At 44.6% G+C, this 24,921-nt stretch overlaps 1 protein-coding gene across 3 annotated transcripts in view; it reads left to right on the forward strand.

Annotated features, from left to right (window-relative positions):
• Nucleotides 1-24,647, forward strand: part of PFKFB4 (6-phosphofructo-2-kinase/fructose-2,6-biphosphatase 4) — a 104,711-nt gene extending 80,064 nt beyond the window's left edge. For 2 of the 3 annotated variants that reach the window (XM_029599408.1, XM_029599406.1), the window contains exons 11-14: nt 688-817; nt 4,382-4,444; nt 5,560-5,624; nt 17,245-24,647. In XM_029599408.1, coding sequence (XP_029455268.1) covers nt 688-817; nt 4,382-4,444; nt 5,560-5,624; nt 17,245-17,304 — 318 coding nt within the window. In that variant the 3' untranslated portion in view covers nt 17,305-24,647. Of the gene's footprint in view, nt 1-687; nt 818-4,381; nt 4,445-5,559; nt 5,625-8,378; nt 8,476-17,244 lie in introns of all 3 variants that reach the window. The other variant, XM_029599407.1, reaches the window with a different exon arrangement.
• Nucleotides 24,648-24,921: the final 274 nt, after the last annotated feature.

A 24,921-nucleotide genomic window follows, 5' to 3' on the forward strand; every position in this document is an offset into this window, starting at 1 on the left:
ATCTCACATCCTGTTGGCTCCTGCCTGGTTGCTGACTCTGCCTTCCCGCTCCCAGGTTATTAATTGGTGCTTGGGAAAACAAACACAAAAATCCTGTGTGTAATGTAAGTAGCAGCTGTTCATGGACAGCACTGTCAGATGGCCTGCTTGTTGGGGGAAAGGGGCTTAATTTAATGCAACAGGTAATCTTTGCAGCTGGCCTAATGTTTTGTGTGAGGGCACTAGAGCGTGATGGGCATGAGTGCTTCATACGCATTGCAGACTAAGTTTTCTTGGTGGTTTATTTATCCTGTAATGGAGTTTGCAGGAAAAGTTTTAGCCTCCTTCTGAATAACTTGCTTATTGGAGATATGGCGTGTTAAGGAGCTTTCAAATCTAAACCTCCCTTACTGTAGGCGAGGATTAGTGGCTTAGTGATTGAGCTTTTGTAGGGACTGTCTTTATACAGAATTCCCTGGGACATCCCAGAGTTTGCAGCTGAACGTTTGTTCCTTTCATGTTTATGGTGCTATGACCTCTGTTGCTGTCTCTCACCTTCTCTGGAGATGCATTGGAAAATTCAGGTGTTTCTGTCTTATATTGGTAATAAAATAAAAGTTAGAGCTACAATGGGGTATTATGAGTTCAAACTGCAGACCAGCCCTGGCGGTGCTGCTGGTTTTTCATGTACTCCTTTTTTTTTCCCAGTCATACGAGGACCTCGTTCAGAGGCTGGAGCCAGTCATTATGGAACTGGAGCGGCAGGAGAACGTGCTGGTCATTTGTCACCAGGCTGTGATGCGCTGTCTGCTCGCCTACTTCCTGGACAAGACTGCAGGTCAGTATACCCACTGGGGCTGGGAGCATCTGCGACATGACAAGAGGTGGCAGTCCTCTGGCTTCTCCTTTAAGCTCGTTTTTGAACCTGCGTTCTCAAAACCCGTAAGTCCAGAAATGAACCAAAAAGCAGGTGTATCAAATGGGTCATCTGCACAGGAGCACTCCCAAGTAGCGCTGGAGTTTCAGGGAATCTATTCAGATGCCTGTTGTGTAACTGTTTTTACTCATTCCAGCTTTTACTTTGCCCTTAGATGGGTGCATCTGAGTTTTATGTGTGTGGTGGGGGGTTTTTTGTTTGTTTTTTACCATTTAACGCAGTTGTAGTTTTAAAGCTTCTTACCTTTTGAAAGGTAAAGGGGAGGAAAAGATACTGCTTCCTACACCTTGGCATATAATCTGCTGTGGGATGACCCTTAAGCAGGTCTGTAGGTCTCTTCTTAAGTGGCTTCTTGTGTAGATGCTCATTGTCTGACACTTAAGTTGCTTAAGAGCCCTAAAATGGTCAGGGCTTTCTGGTGCTCAAAATAAGAAAATCTTCCAATTTGTTTTGTTTTTCCTCTCCCTTAGTATATTTCCTATGATCCAAGACTTGGAACCTAGTCCCAGTAGACTTTCTTATATTTATCATTTGACGAAGGGGAGAATGTTAGTGTGTTTAAAAAAAAAAAAAAAAAGTATTCCTATGAAGCTGTTGTTTTGTTGCACTGCGAATCACACTGATCAGACTTGTAGAATTATTGAAGGTTCCTGATAGGCAAAGCATGCTGAAATGTAGGTCAGAGGTCAAACAGCTTAAGTCCGTACCGGACACACTTCGCTTCTGCTCTCTGGGCTCAGTTTGTAAGGAGTTACATAACTCAAGAATCCCAACTTCATTAATACGCACGAGAGAGAATTATAATACCATCCTATTAAGAGGATATTAGAAAAATATTCTGAAAACTAACAAGGTCATTGGTCTGTAAATTGGATTTAACCTATTTTGTAAACAAGGATTTCGAGACTGCTTCTGAATGCCTCTCCTGGATTATGCCAAAAAGGATCTTTCCTGCGGGGTTCATACCGGGGAGGATGGCGGCAGACAACATCCGCAAAATAGTTGATCTGATAGGGTGGGCCAGACGTGAGGGCGAGCCGATGGTCTTACTGTCGGTTGATGCGGAGAAAGCCTTCGACATGGTGCACTGGCAGTTCCTATTTCAGACTTTGAAGGCTATGAACTTTGGGGATAAATTCTTAACTTGGTTGAGGCTCCTATATACTAACCCCACGGCGCGAGTGAAAGTCAATGGCATTTACTCCGATGCCTTTCATATCCAGAGAGGAACCAGACAGGGATGCCCCTTATCCCCGTTATTATTTGCCCTGTTTCTGGAGCCGTTGGCCATTACGGTACGGAATACCCCCTGGATAAGAGGGGTTGAGGTGGGGGAAGAATCTTATAAGATGTCCATGTTTGCGGACGACATTTTGTTCACCCTGACTACACCGTCAACATCGCTGCACGGGGCTTTAGAAGCCCTAAATAACTTTGGTGCGGTTTCAGGCTTTAAACTCAACATAGATAAGTCTGAGATCCTCAATGTGACATTAACTAGCTCAGAGCTCTTGGACCTCAAACAGCGGTTTCAGTTTAGATGGGCGCCCTCAAAAATAAAATACTTGGGAGTATATATTAGTAAAGACCCAGCAGAGCTGTATCAGCTGAATTACCCGCCCCTTGTTCATAAAATTTTTTCGGATTTAGACCGCTGGTCTGAACTATATCTTTCCTGGACGGGGAGAATAGCTTCGGTAAAAATGAATGTTCTTCCCCGACTTGGATATTTGTTCCAGGCGCTACCGATTCATATTCCTGATGTCATGATAAATGGGTGGCAGAAACGTATATTTTCCTATATCTGGAAGCGGAGACCCCCGAGGGTGTCCAGAGCTGTCCTATACAGGCCTAGGACACGGGGAGGCTTGGGAGTTCCTAACTTGCGATGGTACTGGGTGGCGTCCCAGATCAGGGCTATCTTTGATTGGCACAGATTAAAAGAACAGAAACAATGGGCTGTGCTTGAACGTGTGATGGCTGGAGTACCCTCCCTTAATTCCTTGATTTGGCAACCGAGGAGTACGCGCCCCATTATGGCCCACGCTATTACTTCGACTATTCATACGTTGAGGGTTTGGGAACGATGGAGGATACCACTAGCAGGAGATAGACGGTACTATTATAGCTCCAGCTTTCAAACGAACTCCAGATTCCCCCAGGGTATGGTATCTAAAACTTTTGGAGAATGGCATAAGAAGGGACTTAGGAACTTTGGCCGGTTGTGGAGACTGGAAGGGCTTATCCCGTTTGCCTCTCTACAGACGGATTACGACCTGCCATCAGGAGATATATTTTCCTATTTACAAATCAGACACTTTTTTCAAGTGGAAAAGGTGGGGGGGGATCTAACACTTGGCAAAACGCAATTTGAGTCTTGGTGTGATCAAGCGGACACATTGAGAAAAGCTATTTCGCAGGTTTATAATTACCTTAATAAAGACCCCAAGGTTAAACCAGCCTATCAGCAGGCTTGGGAGAAAGACTTGCAAAAACCCCTATCGGAAGAAACCTGGGATCAGATATTCTCTTGCACGAAGACAGGTCTCCCTTATTCACAGTTGCTCGAGAACCGGTATAAAGTATTATTACGCTGGTATTACACACCATCTAGATTACATAGGTTCAAGTCAACTTATGATAACAGATGTTGGAAGGGATGTGGGGAAGAGGGTACATTCTATCACATGTGGTGGACCTGTCCCTATTTGGTAAACGTCTGGGATGATGTGGCTATCCTTCTCAGAGCAGTTCTGGGGATCGAGTTAGTCCTCAAGCCAGAGCAAGTGTTATTGAATCTTCCGTTTGATCTGTCTAAGATACAGGACAAACTGGTTCATTATATCTTGTCGGCTGCGAAATGCCAGATTGCCCTGGAATGGAGAATGCCTGGGCCTATAGCTTTTGGGAAAATTCACAACAGGCTGCAGACCCTCAGTTTATTGCATGACAGTGTTAGTAATTTTCGAGCATGTGAAGTAGCCTCAGCTCGGAAGGTGTGGCAACCATATAGAGATTGGCAAGCCCGACAGCGACCATCGGAATCCACGCTCCCATAATATTCTTACCGCAGTTTTCAGACTTTTAGTATTTCAGGCTTCCCACCTACACAGCCTATACCTCATCTTTACACGCATATGGGGGGATGGGAGGAAGGGGGGGGGAGGGGTACTTAAAGACAAGTGTGTTGGTGGACAAAGGACCACTGGATGGGCGATAGCTTGTTTTGATGACATACCTATGTTGTATCTTGTTTGCTTGTCTTTGACAAAGTTGTATTTTCAATGCACACTTCTAATAAAAATTTTCAATTATAAAAAAAAAAAAAAAAAGGATCTTTCCTAAAGCTGCTGGTATGATCTGATTATTTTGGTTAAACCCCAGCACTAGGGTTATACAGTTAATTACAGAATGTCATTTTAAATGGTAACAAGTGATATTCTTCTTCTTCCTAAATTTTCACAGAGCAACTGCCTTACCTCAGGTGCCCACTTCACACTGTCTTAAAACTTACCCCAGTGGCTTACGGTAAGAGAAATTTTATATTTCCTGTCCTCTTGTTGGGTGGGGGAGAGATCAGTAATCAGACTGGATTTCTGTTAGCTTGTAACCCAAAGGAAGCAAGCACAGCAGTGAGAGAGAGAATACCCTCTGAGCTTTAACACCGCGTACATACTCAGTAGTGCGTGTGTGCCAGAGAAAGTAATGTGGTGGGGCGGCAGTTATGGACAGGAGCAGAAAATGCTGTAGCACACTGTACTTTTAGATTGTAAGGAGACCAGTCCGATGGTCCCAGGAGGGCTGGGGGTGCTATACCATTCACAGGAAAGACTCCCACACTGGGGCTGGGAGTGTTTCGGAGGCACTGTTTGCAGCCCTGGGAAAGAGGGAGCAGAAACTGATCAGATGTGGCAGTCGTGCAGATGAGCCATCACTTGTCACATCCATATTTGGAGGGTCCGGTAATTCTCCAGTGTCCGGCGATTCTGTGAAACGCAGAACACACAAAAGTCCCCAGAGCAGACAATTCTTGCTTTTAATAGATGGCATGCAGTGGAGCACATACACCAGGGAAACAGTAATGTGGCAATCATTCGCTCTATATAATTAGTTCTATTTCTAATAAGGGATATAAAAAAAAAACCAGGTCCAAATCTAAAAGAAAAATGAAGTGACTGAGGAATGCTGAGCCCTACAAATGTCCTCGGGACCTTACCACAGTCAGGGTTCCATACTGGCACAGAGACTACAAAAATCCCTGGCAAGGAGGCATTGCAAGGCAGTATCTCCGCCAGCACTGGAATCTGCAACCTACTTGTCCAAAATAAGCAGCTTTTCTACCTGAGCAAACAGAGAAACTCCTTTTCCCTGCCCTGCGAGTTCAGCTGTTGTGCTGTTCTCAGTCTGCTGCTCCTAGCATCAAGATTGGACAGAAATTAGGTAAACTGTAGAGCTGGTAGAAGCACGAGTGCCACTGGTTTTAAGTGCAGCTTGCACCTGTGAGCGTCTGAGCCTACCAATTCTATATCCCAAGTGTAAAATGAGTTGGGTTGGGGATGGGACGTTAATTAGTAATTAATGGTTTACTGTTGTGTCCCAATTGCTGATGTGCTGTCAATTTACACTACAGTTTTTCTCAATAGGGTGCAGAGTAGAGACAATCAAGCTGAATGTTGAAGCTGTAAATACACACCGAGATAAACCAGAGGTATGATTATGGAACTCTCTCTTTTTTTTTTTTTTTCCCACAAATAGTTATGTAGATATCTCAAAACTGAGTCTAATTCACTTTGCGACTGAGAAGGAACAGTTCCTTATATAATTGCCTACTAAAACTTTTACGGCTCTCTGCGGTTATTTTGCCAAGCGCTTGCGCAGTGTGTGCACGCGTGTGCATCATGCCTGTGGAGGATTTCAGCTGTAGAATTGCTTCGAAACCAGCGAGGACACAACCTGCATATGCATGGATCTGGAGCTTTTATTCAACTTTGTCCTTTATTGAAAATAACCTTGATTCAGGAAGTGTGATGTTATTTCCAGTAGGGAAGGTGCCGGGTCATGTTTCATGTCCATCCGTCCCCCCCCCCCCCCCCCCCCCCCCCATGCAGATTTGACCCCATAAGTTCCAGGGGCACAGGAATTATTGTGCCGATGGATGGATTTAACCAAGCGCATAAGTGCTTTGATTACTCTAATGTTGATGAGTGCTAAAAATGTTGTTTTAGAAGATAAACCACAAGTCGCTCATCCATGCACATGGAAACTACTAAAAGTATCTTTAAGTTATGAATCCATCTGTACCAAGTACTTCTTTCATTGCCGCATTTTGATTCATAAGCCCCAGTGCTTCTATGCCAAGCAAGTCAGTTTTTCATTGTAGGGTGTAAGTTGGATAGAGAAAAAAATCCTGTATTTTATTTGAATCTTTTTTTTATTTTTTTTTATTTTTCTAAATCCATGCTTTCCATAGGGGAAGGTGGAATCCTTTTGCCTGCATTGCTGTTCTGTGTGCAGTGCTGGAAAAGGAGAACATTCGTCTTTTGAAGTTCATTGCTTGGGAGTGTTTCCTGCTGCACATGTAACACATTCGTCTTTCTACTTCATTGTTATAAACAGGTTTCTCACCTGTTTAGAACCTGGCCATGTAGAAAGCCTTGCATTTCATTCTGTTCACTGGACGCAGCGACAAATAACATGTTAGAATTGAGAGATACATATTCAGATGTGACGTTCATTTAAAAGTAAAGACAGTAAAAAGAGAGGGTGCAGTGAGGCCAAGCCTGTGTAGATTATACTGTGACACTATCAGTACTCAGTATGTAGAAGGCCATGCAAGTAGTGTGTGTGTGTGTTTTAAACATATTAGAAACTAGTAGCCCTTTTCTTCATTGGCAGAAACCATCCTGTGCTCCATGGCCTTCAGTGAGGTGTGTGTGTGTGTGACAAGGAACCACCCAGGCCTGCCTCACCCACCACCACCACTCCCTTAGAAATATCCCTTGCTTATCGAAGACCATACATTGCATATTCAAAAGCAGTTCTTGCATCCTGTGGTATCCCCTCTGTCCATGCATGGTCATTGCATTCACACCTCATGCATTTCCCTGGTGGCCCGAGGAAAATATGGCAAGTTTCTGCAATGCTCATCGCTAACCAGTGGCAATTTTGCTGCTTTTCTGAGCCGGTCCAGGCGTTGCAGTAGATGAGATGAGAATTACTTTGGGCGAGAGCTTGGTAGTTCAGATGACTGGGTGAAAATGATTGTTTGGCTGTTAGAAACTCAGAAAGAGAGACTGGTGAACTTGAGTCAGGCTCACAACATCTGGGCCTGGTATGAATGAAGAAATCCAAGTCTTGGCATCATATCTGGATTCCATCCACTTGTTTGCAGCCCCTGTACGAGGAGAACAAAGACCTAGACACCAAACAATCAGGCCGATGCAATACAGCGCGCTCAGCACAGGGGATTGGTGCATCCAACCCCCCCTCCCCCCCGTGAAACTAATAGCGCGCATCACATGCACGTTGATGAGGCTATTAGCTATTCTCCCCAGATCAAAAAAATAAATGTGCGCCAGACCTGCACATTTTTAAACTCCGAAATTAATGGCTGCCCGGAGCAGGCGCTAATTTCTGAGCAACCCAAAAAAGTGTACAGAAAAGCAGAAAATATTGCTTTTCTGTACATCCTCAGACTTAATATCGTGGCCATATCAAGTCGGAGGAACAAAAAGGTTTAAAAAAAAAAAAAATTTTGTGCTGGCAGTCAGGTTAGGAAAAGGGTCGCTCAATTAACAAGCGTCCATTTTCCTAACCCGTGGATGTGCAGAGGTTAGGAAACGGACGCTAGTAAAATTGAGAGTCTGTTTCCCTAACCCGCTGACAGCCACCTGTCTTGGGCGCCTGCTGCCAAGGAGGCACTAGGGGCGCACACTTGTCCCTAGTGCCTGCTTGGTGGCGCGACCTCCCCCCTCATTTAAATATTCTACCGCGCCCCCAGGAGAGGTGGCTGGGTGCACATCAGGAAAGCGGGCACTCAACACTGAATGCCAGTTTTCCGCATGGCTTTATTGTATGGGCCTGAAGGACAGGTAGCTGCTTCTTTTTGGTAGGCAACAGATGGCCTGAGTATGTTCATTCTGTCCAACAATTTTGGGTTACACTGATCACCAACATCTATTTAATAAAACAAGGTGACCAAGAATTTGAGAGATTTTCAGCTTTCATGTGCTGCAAGGTTCAAAACAAGATTGCTGAGAACTCCTATATCCCACATTCAGCATCTGACTAGGTGCAGCTAATAATGGCCATGTGATGGGGGGAGAGAGCGGAAGGGGACAATTACTACTGACACTTGGTAAAGGGCCTCCCTTAGGATGAGGCTGCTGCATGTGTCGCACCTGCTAATATGTGCTGAATCTCCTCTGTTCTGTATTTTTTTTTTCTTTTTGTCATCACGCAGAACGTAGACATTTCAAGACCTCCTGAGGAAGCTCTTGTAACTGTGCCCGCTCACCAGTGACTTCCTGTGTGTGTGTCCACCTGCCATGAAACCTGTGGTGCTGTTTTTATCCTATTATTTAACAAAAAAATCATCTCAATCAATTTTGAAATCATAAAACCAACCAAAAAAATTTACTAAGTAATTTTGTTCTAACGGAACAGTAAAAGTCATTATGCATGAATCTTTTTCTATTTCAAAAGATTTCACAATATGAAGAGATGTGACTGTATAAATGGATAGTTAGTAGTAGTCGAGTTTATAGGCCGTGTGGAATCATCTTAACCATATTTTACTCCTAATTGCAGTGGTGACATGGGGGGGGGGGGGGGGGGGCATCCATAGCGATGTAACATTTGAACGATTTATTTATTGTAAGGATTTATTTATTCTACAATTTTAACATGGTGGGTTTTTTTTTTTGTTTTTTGTTTTTTTTAAGTTTTGCACACAAATAGTTTTCCCTTCATGGCAGTGATATTGGTGACACTGTTTTGTTGTAAAGATCTGTGCTTGTGGCAGGAACACTGGGGTGATAATCTTGTCTTCTGATTGTCCAAGCACCTTGGAAAATGAAGTCTGAATGACTAGACTATGTCTTGTTGACTCTAGCAACTACCATTTCGTTGGCCGGGTAAAAGATTCTGGGGGTTAAGCTGCTCTATTTGACAGCATGTAGCAGTAGTTCATGACCCTCAGATTAAGGGTCTTCGGTCTCACCTCAAGGCACTTAAAAGGGAGTTAACCAGGAACAGCTTCTTCCTTGCCAATCATTAATTACATAGTCAGGACCCACAGTTTTAAGAGCCTTGTCAGTTTGCGGAGTCTGGGCCTTGTCCCGGAATCGTGACAAGTGAAAGCCACCTCCTGGCAACCAGACTGCCTCTCCCACCCCCCATTAACTTATTGACCGGTTGCCATTTTCTGCCACTCACCTCCCCCCTCCCTTCCTTTTGGCCTTCACCCCTATGTGGCTCTGCAGTTGCCAACTCTGAGCAGTGTGGTGCTGGTGGGAAGGCTGTGTGTTCGGAGTTTATCGGGAGAACTTGGAGTTACAACTGAAGAGTAAATGCAGAACACAAAAAAGGCAACTCACATTCCTCCAACAAAGGATGAAGTGTAAAAAATAATTTAACAAATAAGGTATGGTAGTGGGTAGTTTTTCTTCATGCTGTGACTTGATAGTTTGATTTTCTCTTTGCTTGGGGCTGCTGACCCCACCTGTCAGCTTTAAAGGTTTTCTTCTATATAGTAGGAGATAATTTTAGTAGATATGAGGCTGTGGTATGTTTGATTCTCCTAGGACAAGCAGGATGGTAGTCCTCACAAGTGAGTGACGACATCAGATGGAGCCTGGCATGGAAAACTTTGACAAAAGTTTCTAGAACTTTGACTGGCACACTGAGCATGCCCAGCATGCCACTATCCTCACGTCCACGCAGGGGGTCCTTCATTGGTCTCTTTTTCCGTGGAGCTCGCTCTGTTTATTTCTTGGAGAACTGCCATGTTCAAGTTCTTCTCTGTCTTTTTCCTGGGCTGGATCCCTTGACGTCGACACGGCCTAAGTTAGCGGGTGTCGCGGTGAGTTTTACGCTCTTTATGGTCAATCCCTGATGGTGCCGTACTATCGACTGTTGTTTTTTTGACACGGCGTCATCGGGCTTGGCTGATGCCCCCAGTGCCCTCGGATGATGTCCATTACACGAGGTCTTTGTTCTGTGCTTGGGGGAATCGCATGACGTCAGGGGATGCCCAGATGACCCCAAGGGTCGCCATGCGCGCATGCATGTACGCGCACGCCTAGCTAAAATAGAGAAGCTGTTCGGTCCCAGGAAGTCTGGTCTTTTGACCTCAGCTTCGGTGTCAGACGCCTCTGGGGAAGGAGGGTCCCGTGGCTACCGGAGGTCACGCTGTTTTCTCCACTTCAGGTCTCCAGGTCGAATTAGGCACTGGGGACCAGCCTAGATATTTCCTCCCTTTCCAGGTCCAGATCCTTAGTCTCCCTCGATGCCAGGAAAAGACCGGGCCAAGCACGGTTATCTGTCTCCATCCTCGCACAAGACCAAGCTCGGGAAGGCACCAGCGCTGGCCAAGATGCTCTGAGGGAGACCAGGCAGCACTTCCTTCTCCTCCTCCAGCTGTCCTCTCTTTGGCAGCGTTTGAGGAGGAGATAGAACGCAGTGTACGGTTGGCGGTCAGCTGAGCTCTACAAGGCATTCAGTCCCGTCAGGGCCGCCACCAATGCCGGAACCGGCGCCATCTATGCTGGCACTGTTGCTGGAGTGCTTAAATATGCTCCTCGGTGCCCTGCTGATGCAACCGCTGCCAGTGCCCCACATGCCTTCAGTCCCCCGGGGTACACTGATACTGCTCTGGCAGAGACCATTCCCATCACCGATTCTTCAGATGAGAGAGGACCGTCTGGCCTGGTAGCACCTCTTCCAAGGCCGACTCTATGGCCAGCATTGCCTGAGCCCCTGCCGGGGCCATCTGTGCCTTTTGGGCTTCCGGTGCCCTTGGTGCACCACGCCAAAAGCATTGTGAGGGTTTCCCCACCGGTGTCCCCAGGCGATCTCTGAGGAGGATGCTCCATACGTCCCATGGGGAGAGGATGCCTGAGTCATCTTCTGCTGACTCCAAGGACCTACCCTCTGAGCTGTCTCCTCTGGAGGAGAGGCGTAAATGCCCTCCCGAGGACTTGGCGTTTGCTGGCTTTGTGCGGGCCATGGCGGAATCCGTACCCCATCCAGCTCCTGACTGAGATGGACTCTGGCATAAGATGCTGGAAGTCGGGGGACCTAAGATGGCTGACCCTGCATGCTGAGTGTGAGAGCGTTCTGTCTTGGTCTCTCGGAGTTTCTTACCCCAATGCCTTATTCCGCAAGAAAACGGCGGGCGAGGGAAAGAGAAGCCCTACCTGCTTCTTCCCCAGTGATTTTGGGCCCCATGGACGCCCACTTTCGACGGAGAGATTTAAACCCGGGAGAATGCTCGCAGGGAGAACGCCGGGAGGAAGTGTAACCCGATACCTCCCTTGAGCTACGAACAACTCTGTCCCCGGTGAATCGGGTGGCCCTGGTGATTCCAGCGGAGGACAGATTTTTGGATCAGCAGCGAGCTGAAATGGACTTCGGCATAGTTGGGGCTGAAGGAGGACATGCTGAAGCTGTAATTGCTTTAGAGCCGGATACCAACTATTACACTTCTCTGCTGGGAACCAGAGACAATGCCAGTAACACAAGGCCTCAGCCTTTAGTTGGAGAAGCATTTCCACTCCCAGAGATCAACAAAATAGATCTGGTTAATAAAGCTCTGGAATTTGTTGCCAGAGGATGTGGTTAGTGTAGCTGGTTTCAAAAAAGGTTTGGATAAGTTCTTGGAGGAGAAGTCCATTAACAGCTATTAATCAAATTTACTTAGGGAATAGCCACTGCTATTAATTGCATCAGTGGCATGGGATCTTCTTAGTGTTTGGGTAATTGCCAGGTTCTTGTGGCCTGGTTTGGCCTCTGTTGGAAACAGGATGCTGGGCTTGATGGACCCCTGGTCTGACACAGCATGGCAATTTCTTATGTTCTTATGTAAGACCTGCTGAGATGTCGTTAAATTCGATATGGGAAGCAATACAAGTTTTGAACGCTAATATACATAACCAAATGGCACCTTATATGGGGAACTTTGGTAATTGGTTGAATATGGTGGAAAAAGAAGTACTGAGTAGTAAGAAATCTATGGAATTAATGGAAAAGGCAATAAAGGAAAAATGCTCAATGCATATTTCGTTGATTTCTTTGATTAAAGAAAATCAGATGCTATCTACGAGGATGGAGCAATTGGAAAAACCAGCTTAGGGCAAAAAATCTTCGCTTTATAAACTTCCCAAAGGATCCATAATCTCCTCCTAAGGAGATGTGGAAAAAATACATGATGGAAATTTTAAAGATTCCTGAGCAGGCCCTCCCTCTTACCTCGAGGGTTTTTTACATTCCACCTTTTAAGAAGGACTTACAAGATCAGAAGGGAGTTCAAGTCCTGACACCAGCTGAATCATCAGTAATGAACCTGACTGAAATACTAGAAACATCTCAGGAAAAACTCAGTCACCCCTGCAACTTTAGTGATTTCCTTTCTTTTAGAAGCGGATAAACAATGGACATTGAGAAGGTTTTTCGGTATCGCTCAGCTTCTTTTATGAATTTAAAAGTTAGTGTATTCCCAGATCTATCTAGAGTAACGCAGCGAAGAAGAAAACAATTCCTTTTAAGGCCAAAAGTAATTGAGATTGGAGCATTATTTCTCCTTAAATTTCCTTGCAAGTGCACTATAAGATATCGGGGCCTTTCCTATATCTTTTTTTGCCCCAAATCGGCTTTCTTCTTTTCTATCAGATAAAGCAATACCTCTAAGTAGTTCTTCTCCGATTTCGACTGAACAAGTGTAAAATCTGGCATTTGGCCCTGAATAATGTATTTTTGCTCTCCGTATTGCAGGTTTTTCTTTTCCTTTCTGTATTTACAGTAAAATTATTCCTGCAGTTGTGGTATTAGGTTCCCTCTATTGAGGACTTGTATGAGAGAGTAATATTATTTCCTTGATTTGTAATTGATGATTTTTTTTTTTATGTTTCTTTAGCTCTCTCTATTTTTCGCATCAAGATGATATATTTCTTGAATTGCTATACTGTGAATTTTATAATTAAAAAAAAAAAAAAGATGCTGGAAGTCCTCTAGTTTGTGAATTCTCCTAAGGAGATGGTGGCTGTCCCAGTCCGTGACATCTTCGAGGAACTGTTTGTCCCGCTCTGGGAGCACCCCATCTCTGCCTTACTGTGAACAGTAAACTAAGGCGGTGTATGTAGTTCAGCTTACCACAGGGTTTGAACACTGCCAGCTACCACACCAGTCCGTGGTGGTGGATTACGCCCTATGGAAGGCAAAGCGTTCTCGCACACATAGCCGAGAACACAGGGTTCTCTTGCAGGGTTCCATGCTGGCCGCCCGCATTGCCTGCTACCGGTTGTTTATGGGCCAGCATTCCAGGAACCTCTGGGAGCAGGTTCAAGATCTGGTCGAGCGCCTGCCTCAGCAACTGCAGGAGGACTTCTTGAAAGTGATCCAGCAGGACTTTGAATGTGAAAAGCATGAGGTCCGGTCTGCATACGACGTGTTTGAGACATTGGCGAGAGTGGCCGCAGCGGGCATAGCCCGGCTTCGAGCCTCTGACCTCTGACAAGAAGTTCAAGAGCACATTGCGGACTTGCCCTGTACTGGAGAGAATCTCTTCCGGAATAAGATTAAGAAGGCGGTAGCACAGCTTGAAGGATCATCATGAGACCCTCCAGCACCTTTCGGCCAGCACCTTGGACCCGAAGCCCTCATGGCAAGGACCAAAGTGCCCCTTTTACCGGTCGCACAGGTACTACCTGCTGGTGACCAGGGCAAGGTGTCTCAGCAGGCTGGCCCCAGGGCTCGCCCAAGGCAACAACGAGCCCCTAGGACTCAGCCAGCGCCCTAGCAAAGCTCCACCATGGGGTTTTGACTGGCTAGGGGGGAGTGTAAGCCAGCTACCTGTGCCGTGCGGTCAGAGGTCATCCTTAGCACTCTGCAGACCATTGGCCATGTGTTACCTTGGACTGGGGGGTTCTGTCCATCATTCGTCCCTGTATTGGTATAGAGGATATACAGCAGGAATGTGTTGGTGGCTTGGTAATGTTGTCATATATGTATCTGTGTGTGTGTGTGTATGGATAGTGATATAGTTATATGTAGTATATGTATGTGTGTGTGTATGTACGGATATAGATAGTGATAGTGATATAGTTTTATATATGGATCTATTGACTATCTCAAAGTTATGTATAAGAGCCTACCCTGACTCTTTAACTGTTGTTTTTTTTCCTTAAGCACCACGTTCCTTTAGACCTTTCTTTCTAGCAGTCTTGCTTCCAAGTTTTCCACCCTTGTTGAATGTAACTTTGTTCTTCCTGTTTTATCTACGGTTTTGTTACAGTTCCCCCTTTTGATGTAAACCGATCTGATATGGTCCCAACCATGAAGGTCGGTATAGAAAAAGTGTTAAATAAAATAAATAAAATATAGTATATGTGTGTGTATGTATGGATAGTGATATAGTTATATATAGTATATGTATGTGTGTGTGTGTATGGATATAGATAGTGATATAGTATATGAATGTGTGTGTGTGTGTGTGTATATATAAAATAACATATGGTAGAAAACTGAATTTCACTGTAACAAACAGCCTGGTTCTAGCAGTGGGTGCAGTCATTCCTGTGGCAATGGGTGTGTGTTCTTGATTATATAAAACCTGGCCCTAAGCAGTATGAGGGGTTTGAGAGGGAACCCCTATTGGTCTGCACAGTCTCCACCCTGTGAGTTGTTTCTTTGGTAGCCCTGCTATTTACCGCTGCTGCCACCAGCCCACCATCAGGGGTCCCGGCTTCTTTCTCCTTCATTCTTTTACTTCTCTGTCCTCCCTAGCTTTCCTCATATGTTTCAATTTTCCTCTCCATTTACATTCCTTTCTTCGGTCTCCCATCCCTTCCACCTCCTTTCCCCTATTCTTCCATCTCCACATCGCCCTTCATCCTTATCACTTCTTTTCCATTCTTACCCCTTGCCACCAACAATCCTCCATTTCTGTTCCCAGTATCTGCCTCTTCCTCTTTCTCCTCCCTTCCCACAGCATTCTCCCCCCCCCTCCCCTTTCTTTCAATATCTGCTTCCTTTGCTTCTCCTTTACTCCCTGGCAGCTGCCTTCCTTGCCTAGCATCCATCCCCTGCCTCTCCCCACTTCACAATCTTGCTTCCCCTGCCTCTTGTGTTTCCTGCTGCAGGAATAAAGAATGGTGGTGTTTAGGAAGTGGAGCTGGCCCTTTAAGGGGACTGCAGCTGTAATGCAGGGAGCTCATAACCCATTGGTGTTTTGAGTTTTTTGGGTTTTTTTTATTAATTTGGGCCCTAGAGTTAATGGCTATGAACAGCCTAGAGGTGGTGAAGAAAAGCTGGCTGGTGCGGGGATCGTGGCATTCAGCAGAGTGGTGGGAGTCTGTACTGGAGCTGCCAGCTGCTCTGTTGAAGCTGCGCCAGCATCGTGAGCAGTTTCAAAACCTGCAGGTGACCCACACCAGATGAGTGGCAAGAAGTGGCGCTTAAGGTGCTGGCACAGCCTCAGTGGACCAATTGGCAGCCTTGGGACAGGCTTCTACCACTTCTGTGGAGTCCTGCATGCTGCTGAGGAATGGCGCAGCGCGTACAACCACCCAGGCACGTGCTGACGGGAATAACGGTTGTCAGTCTTGGCAGGCCTCTTGCTCCCGTAAGTCACTGATGCATGGATGCGGGTCGATACCGCATGGCTTTCACTGATATGAAGCAAGTGACTTTTCCAAATTCCAATGCATTATAAGATTCAAAGCTCAGCTGGACCACACTGATGTATCGTGACTGTTGCTGTGAAGGTAACTGGCTACCCCTGTACCTATCTGACACTGGATCTGGTGAATCCAAATCCAGGAGTTTGCTTTTCCTGTGGATTACGTATAACTTTTGATTTGTGCAGATGGGGGTTATTGAGTAATCCCAAACGCAGCATGTTCCTGGCATCCCCTCCCTCCTTCCTTCCTGGTAATGAGTGCACTGAAAGTCCTCATACGGTGCCCAGAGATCATAAGGAAAGAGGAGAGGCGAGCATCTCTTCATCAGAGGTTTTGCAACTTTACTGCAGATGTTTAGTTTTGCAAGTTCTTGCTTAAACTTCTGCAGCCTCCTGTTGTTTTTTTTTTTGATTTGCTTAGAATTGTTACCACTCGTATCTTACACAACGTGGAGCATGTCTGCTGAAATCTGTATGAGAGGAGCAGTTTGCCAGCTCAGAATTCAGAGCAAGCTATGAAAAATGGAGCCCCCAAATGTCTGATCTAGGCAAAAGTCTTTAAAAGACCTGGAGCTGCTTTGCATGGAGAGCGAGGAATGCCGGGGAAGCGGGAATTGTTCTGGCCAAAGACGGGACAGGGCTTGGTGCCACAGGGCAGGTCTGATTTCAGCAACGTGGATTGTGGCCGATAACAGGCCCATTTCACCTCTTTATTTCTCAGTCCTCCTTAGTTTAGTACCAGGGGGGAGAGACAGAGAGGACGCAAAAGCGCACTCCTTGACAGTTGCAGTCAATATAAATATTAATAGAGCACAGTCAGGGCATGTGCCAATGTCCTGGGCAGTAACGTGACATGGTTCCTCCCTGTCCAGGAACTTCCCTAGTACGCAGTGTGCTGTTGCAGTAATTATTATTTACCAAGAGTTTTGGGTAACCGAAGGCGCAGTGTCACAAGATGAAAGGGCTGCCTGCCTCGTTTTTTCAGAGGGTTGTGCTGCCTCCTGCGGCAGAATTCAAGGTTGTGAGAAGTAGGAGGAGAAGCTACAAACACCATTAACAAAATCAAAGCAAAAACGGTCACTTGCCTTTTATTTAATCAAGAAGCTGGAAAATGACCTTGAGACCCTCGGCCTCTCTCATCACCCCTTGGCCAGCTTCCTGTTGAAGGTATGAGGAGGGGGAGGCCAAGGAGGACTGCCCTCTCCGTCTTTGTTTCTCAGTTCACAGCGCTCGGCCAGTCGGTCCCTGCCATTCTTCAGTCCACCCCCACCCCCTGTCTTCTGTAAGATTTTGCATGCTCCACGTGCTTCATTTAACCGTGTGCGTGTGTACAGTTACGCAGATGCTCCAGACAGTAATGCACTGCTGTTTGTCTGACCCTTTGCCTGAGATTGTTTGGTTTTTTTTTTTTTTTTTCCTTTTTGGTTTTCAGAACGTGGATGTGGACCGCTCCAGGGAGGATGCTCTGCAGACTGTACCCACCCATTTATAGCTGCTACCGCCCGTGATCCACACGAGGAATCCAGAGCTCAGGTACTCGCCATTTGATACGGCACTGGAGGGAAGGCGAGCACTGCACAACGCACAATCACTCCAGCATGAGCACGTGGATTGGACATTGGTTTATTTTGCTCGTAATGAAGGAATGTATAAATTCAGAGGAAGAAAACTGTACGCTGATCTTAACGGGGATGGGAGAACCAAATGTGTCGATAAATTTGTACATTGTAATTGTATTTTTCCTTTTAAAAAGAGTTTTGTTTGTCTACCTACTTTGAAGAGGCTGAGAGAGCTGGTGGAGATGCTAAAATATATAGGGCTCCCCCCAGGGAGAAAATAATTTTTTCCCATTAATGTTTTCTTGTCTCTGATTTGGGCCCTGACTTTGATTCCAGGTGCTGTGCACCTGGATGATCCTGGGAGGGTCTGTGGGAGTGCATATATATCACTCTCTGGGCTTGGTGAGCTGCTGTGGAAGGCACATCAAGGTTTTCTTCCACTCGCTATGTCCCTTAGCATGAAGAAAACTTTTTTTTTTTTTTCTCTCCTCCCAAGCAGGGCTGGTTCTAGGGCTAATGGCCTCCTGGATGACAATTGTTGATGGCGCATCCCCCCCGCCCAACTTATCCCCATACATTGTGCGTATTTCTATGAAACATGCACAGGAGCAGGAATGAATGAGCATTGGCAGGCATGCAGTCCCAAATAATGCTCTCTTCGTTGGTGATTTAGTGCTTAAAAGATATTTTAAATAACAGGCTAAATTCATTGGCATGTGTGTTTTTTGGATTTCTGATTTTTACTTCTGTCATTTCAGTGTCTGGTAAGACATTTTCATCTGCCAGGCTTCTCTCTCTCTCTCTCTATTTTTTTTGTTTTTATTTGAAAATAACTAAGGGGATACCTTGTATATATTTTTTCAGTATTTGCAAGAAGTAATTCACTAAAGGATACTTGCTTGCACTGTTGGAATAAAGCAGAAAAACAATGAAATATTAAAATGTTTTTAAAATATAAAATTACAGCAAAATTAGTTCTTAGAAACATAAGAGATGAAATGTCTTTTTACTTTTTATTTTTTGTAAAATGCCACAGTAACCTTTGAAGGACGTCCCCCTTCTGCTGTTCCCAGCAAGTGCTGGATGGTCCGTTAACAATATTTCTCCCTCAGAATGGTTTATTTGCTCGTTCTCCACCTCTGAGCACCCCCCTCATGCACTGCGGACAGGGGAAAGGCTTAGTGCTGGGCTGGATCAGATCAGGCATCCTCCCTTCTGCTTCCCGTGCCTGCCTGCTGTTCGTGTAATTTCCTAGTTTGCTGGAGCCTGGCCTAGTCTCCCCTCTCCTCTCTGCTCCTCTGGCTGCTGTCAGTTCTGGCTGGGACTTCATGTGTAACAGCTGGGGCTAAGTGAGCAGATCAGGAAATAGATTTTCTCAACAGCAAGGGCAATGCTGGCGGTGCTCGGGGCAGCCACCCAGGTCACCCTACCCAAAGCCCGGCACTGTTTCCGGCACGTATTTACTATATTACTAATCCTGTCTGTGCCACAGCCGATGGTTGGGGGTCAGTCGGACTGAAATTCCTCTTTAAATAGAACCACCTGTAAAAAGTCATTTTGCAAAACAGAGACCCTTCTGGGTCACCTGAATGTGGCAGCTTTTTAACTTCTGGCTTATGTACACTCTGTTTCCTGGTAGGACAAATGTGTGATGTGTGTCAGTTTCTTGTTTTGTTTTTTTAAACACTTGCATGGCAAAAAGTAGACTACAATGAGCTGATACCATCATATGACCAGAAAGTAATGTGGGACTTGGTTGTATAGCAGTTTGTCGTTCCAGTTTTTAACTGTGATCTTAAGCTGCACCTGAACAGCACAAAAGTCTTTAACTATACCATTGTGGATAAAAAGACTTGCGGATTCTCTGTTAAACCTCAAATAGAAGCTGGAAGGACTTGGACTGCTATGCATCAGGAGTCGTGTAATAATCTGTACAAGTAGCTTCCATCTAGGGATGTCTGCCGACCATCCAGCATGCGCCCTGAGAAGGAACTTTGTGTTTCCAGAGGACCGGACTGTGTAGTGCAGAGTGATGTTTGTTTGGTAGCAGAAGCTCGGGAGGGGACAGCACACCTATCCTTTAAAAATTTAATGTTTGCAAAGTGATTAGTTGCCAGAGGGACCCTTCAGCACACTCCTGTTTTGAAGTCCCCATACAAGATAAGAACAGTGACTTTGGAGAGGAGAGGGAGTGGGTATAAGAAGCAAGTAATTTGCATATTTTGGTCACTCTGTAAGTGAGACTGGTGTGTGGCCTACAAGGACCAGAGCTGAGATTTGCTACTTTTTTGATATCTGGAGAGATTAACTGCACTTTCATTGTGAGCCTTTTTCTATACTGTAAACTTTTGTAGCATATTCTAAGTAGTTTGTGTTGCATGTTACGTTTTTGAAACAGAAGCTGTAGGTAAGTTTAAAGGAAACGGATTTTTATTGCTGGTGGGATCTGCTGTTGATTAATGCATAAGCGAGGGATTTTCTCCTGTTTTAACCACCGTCCTGGGAAGCAGTCTGCTCGGGCTCATTTAGCTTTTCTGGTGGAGTCTTTGCCACTCATTGGGGAAGCAAATTCCTCTGGCTGGCATGTCATTGGCTTCCAGGTGAGCCCTCGTGTTTGTTACACTTGGTAGCCTGCTGAATCTTCAGTTAGAGCATGATGCACCGTTCTACTGGGTTTGTCTTCATCTCCAAGATATTTTATAGGTGAATGGAGGTTAGAGAAGCAGCCCTGCCCAGTCCTCAGAGTCTGCTTTTGCCTGGTTCTAGTCTTTAATCCTGAATTGGAGTGGTCCCCATTTCCAGATTGCTTTTTTTTTTTTTTTGCCTTTTTATATTTTCTGATGGAATGGGATGAATGCCCGGCATCTTCAGCGTGGCCAGTCATCCTTTTCTGCCCTCGCCTCGCAGTCCCTCTTTTTGCTGTGCTGGTCCTAGCAGCGTGCATCGGCTTCTGATGACAATCTGTGCCGCAGCTCTTGCATCTGGAGGGGTGGGAGCGACCCAGGAGGAGCCTTGCACACCTTTTACCATGGGAACGGGATCAGTCACTAGTTGCTGGTGGGCTGGCAGGCAGAGAATGAGGTGAAATGGTGGTCCTGCTGCTTCTGGAAAGCACATGTCCCATATGCAGTAGGAAGAGAAGAACCATGCCAGCTTTTAAAGCCTGATTATCTGTGGCCTGTTCATTGGTTACCTGTTACAGAAAGGAGACAGTTTAAGGTTCTGTCTTTGCTTTACAAGGCAGTTTTTGTGGAGGGTTATCCTTTGGCAGATTTAATGAAGGTTACACACCTGTGATTGCATTCTCCGCTCACCAGATCAAAATTTGTTGACGGTTCTACATTTTTAGAGAGTATCATTACCAAGATACCAGAGAAAGGGCTTTTTCTCTGTGAAGGTCCTGTGATTTGGAGTGCTCTGAAGGGATGACATTAGGAGGACAAATATGACTTTTTTCCAGAAGGAAAATTAAAACCAGATATTTTTAATTGAGTGTATGGATTCTGATTTTATATTTTTATATTGTATGTTTTGTGTTTATTATGCATGTCCATTTTTTTATGTGCACAGATTGAAATTTTCAGATGCAGCAGAACATAAGCGCAAAAATAAATAGCCAGCAAAGCAATTGATGAAATGGAAATTGGCAAGAGCGATGTTAATAATTACCAGGAAAATTTGAATATTTTGGAAGTACTGCCGCTTTCCTTCGTTGGGTGAAAGGTGATAGCTATGGGGAGATACAGTGTGATAGAAGTACATTTAGTTGTCTTTATTTGATATACGTCTAAGACTGCCCCCTTCCCAGCACAAACCCCCGAGGGACCCAGCAATGTCTGGTAAGGTGCTTTTTTCATGTCACTAGCCCAAGAATTCTCAGGTTAGGCCAGCAGTCTGGGTTCAGATATCCCTGCACTGGCCACCCTTAGCTCCAGCTTCTACTGGCCTTCTTTCTCTTCAAATATCAAAAATGCACAGCCCTTCTTTATTTTCATGAATCTATTCTCTGTTTACCTGGCGAATTAAAAAAAAACAACAAAACCCTAGAAACTACAGATGATTTGATCATCTGCATTTCATTTTTAAAATGAACGCTAACAGATTCCCAAAGAATGTCATGAAAAATTTAACCCAGAATGGAGACCAGCAGACATTTTCGGACCCTTTTCTATCCAATAGAGGCCCTGATCTATATATCACATCAAATGGTGGCAGCAGGGAATGAGAGAGTCAAACTATCAAGTTGCTTGGTTAGAAAGACAAAAACGTGACCATAATCTAATAACAATGTAAAGATTGCAAAAAAAAGTCAGCACATGAAAGAAGCCTAGTTTTGTGTTTGAAACAATTTAGGAGCTGACATTTTTCCATTCTGTCTATGGGAAAAATCCTTTGGTAAATCAGATCTAGAGTAAATGTTTAAAAAATAAAGTCCACATTTTTTTTAATTTTTTTAATTTTTTTGAGATTTGAAAATTGAAGCTTTGATTTTCTAGAAATGTCGGCACTCCTTCCCCAGTGTGTGATCTCACAAGAACAGTTCGATATGGGTGCAGGTCTCAACCTATCTGTCCGCATTGGGACAAAATCACATAGACTTTTGCTTTGAGAGCTGCTGGGGGTACAAAATCTCCACGATCACTGGGGGAGGGTAGAATTTATCTGGAAAAGCACACATGCAGGTTTAAAAATACCATTGTGGTGTGTACCTAAAGATGGTACCTTGGGACTGCCATGCCTCAGTGACTGTAACACCTATACTTTTGGCTGAATTGAGAGCGCAATTCTCAGTCAACATTGGCAAAACGTTTTTGAACCACATAGATTGCTTTGCTTTGACGGTTGGTCTGCCCCTTGTTTTTGGTACATTTTGCATTTCTCCATATTTGCTGCAGTTTCTCGCTCTCACCTTCCGTTGATCTCTGCTTTCTGCATCAATTTGCACAGATTGTAGCCCACACCTCTCAGGGGATTTTGTTTGCTTTTCATTTCAGGCTGTGCAAGTTTTTGTTTTAAGCAGGGTGCTGGAAACCCTCTAATCCATGTGCTGGGCCCTGTAGTGACTTTTCTCTAAGTGCTGTAGTAGTGTACATAGTGCTCTGGAAATAAGCCATTTATAGGGTTTCTACATGTTCATCTAGGGAAATGACCCAGTATTAAAACTTACCATAAATATGTGGAATACTGAGGCCCACTGTCATATTTTTATTTTATTTCTAAGTTGCTACTGAGACAGAGCATCAAAGATGCTGCTAAGAGAATTTGTACATAAGTGTGTATATGTGTGAACACACAAGTATGTGAGATATATCTATATATATATCTATATCTTCACACACAGGAGCAAGACCATATATTTTGTATGGAACGGGAATTCTGAAATGTAACTTGGTGCATTGAGAGATTCTAGGGCTAGTTACGCCAGCCCCTTATAGTTTCCGTGCACTTTTGTGGGGTTAGCGTATTGTGGGTTCACTCATATCATGAGCCAGCAACAGCTGAATCAGCCAATTGGATTTGTCAGATTAGCCATTGCAGGTGATTTGTCGCTGACAGTACCCTTTGACATTTTCAGTATTGGGGTTTGTTGTCTGTTTCTGTAGCCTTGTTTGCCAGGTTGCCTTTCACTTAGAGGTTAATGGAAGGAAGATAATCAATGGGACAGTGCTATACCAGGGTATAAACTTATATTGTAATGATAGGGTATATCAACTTGGTGAGGGGAGGGGGTAGCATTTTGTTAGGGATGGTATAGAGTCCAATACTGCAGGAGACTAAATGCATGAAACTCGCATATAGGTGGAAACTCCATGTGTGATGAGGAAGAGTATAGTAGAAGGGAGTATACTACTATCCATCTGGCCAAAATGAGCAGATGGATGATGAAATGTTAATGGAAATTAGGGAAGAACAAATTTGGAAGCACAGTCGATGGTAAATTTCAATGACCCCAATTTTGACTGGGAAAATGTCTCAGGGCATGCTAGGAAGGTAAAGTTTCTAGATAAAATAAATGCTTCATGGAGCAGCTGGTCTGGGAACCAACAAAAAGGGGAGCCATTTTAGATCCAATTCTTAGTGGCATGCAGTATTTGGTGCTAGGTAACTGTAATGGGACCACTCAACAGTGATCATTATGTGATCAAATTTGAGTTAATGACTGAAGGAAGGACATTAAGTAAATCTACTGCTCTAGCATTTAACTTTCAAAAGGGAGGCTGATAAAATGAGGAAAATAGCAAAAGCTAAAAGGTGCAACTACAAAGATAGAGTTTACAACAGGCATGGACATTGTTTAAAAATTCCATCTTGGAAATCCCGATTGGATATATTCCATGATTTAGAAAAGGTGGAAGGAAGGTCAAATGATTGCCAGCATGGTTAAAAGGTGAAGTGAAAGAGGCTATTTTAGCCAAAAGAACTTATTTTAAAAATTGGAAAAAGCATCCAATTGAAGAAGATATGAAAAAGTATAAGAATTGGCAAATTAATTAAAGAATTTGAAAAGAAGCTGGCCATAGAAGAAAATTCATAATTAAATATTTTAAAAATATATCTGCAACAGGAAACCTGTGTGGGACTTGATTGGACCGTAACATGATTGAGGGATTAAAGGGACACTTAGGGAAGACAAGACCACAGTGAAAAAATTAAATTAATTCTTTGCTTCAGTGTTTACAGAACAGGATGTTGGTGAGATACCTATGCCAGAAACAGTATTTAATGGTAGAGATTTGGAAGAACTGAAATAAGTCATGGTGATCCTGGATGATATAGAGCCGATTGACAATCTAAATTTAGAGTAGCAATTTGCCTGCATCAATAGTTTACTCCCCAGAGTTCTGAAAGAATTCAAAAATGAAATTGCAAATCTATTACTAGCAATTTGTAACTTATTAAAATAGATTATTGTACCTGAAGATTGGACGGTGGCCAATGTAATGCCGATCTTTGAAAAGGGCTCTAGGGTAATCTAGGAAACTTTACACTAGTAAACCTGACTTCAGTCCTGGGAAAAATCGTAGAAACTATTCTAAAAAATAAAATCACAGAACTTATAAAAAGGCATAGTTTAGTGGGACACAAACAGTCTTGCCTCACCAGTCTGCTACCTTTTTCGAAGCTGTTAATAAACATTGAAGGTAATGGTGATCCAATGGATAATGACGTGTTTGGATTTTCAGAAGACTCCTGAGAAAAAAAAAAATATCATAAGATAGGAATGCAAATTGGTTAAAGGACAGGGGACTGGATTTTAAAAAGGTTATGCGTGCCGGGCCTATTTTCAAAAGACCCAGTGACGCGCATAAGTCCCGGGGCTTTACTAAAGGGGCAGGGCGGGGGCGGGGTCAGGCTCCTGGCACAGCGGCCATATTTGCTGCTGTGCCGGGGATCACGTGCTGGCAGTTGGCCGGAGCGCGCAACTTGCACCTGCCCAGAGGCAGGCACAAAAGGTAAACTAAAGGTCGGGGGGGGGGGGGGGGGGGGTTAGGGGAAGGGGTGGGAAGGGTCAGGCTTGGGGGAAGAGAAGTTCCATCTCAGGCAGCTCC

Source organism: Rhinatrema bivittatum, chromosome 4, assembly GCF_901001135.1.
Source record: "Rhinatrema bivittatum chromosome 4, aRhiBiv1.1, whole genome shotgun sequence".
NCBI classification, from domain to species: domain Eukaryota; kingdom Metazoa; phylum Chordata; class Amphibia; order Gymnophiona; family Rhinatrematidae; genus Rhinatrema; species Rhinatrema bivittatum.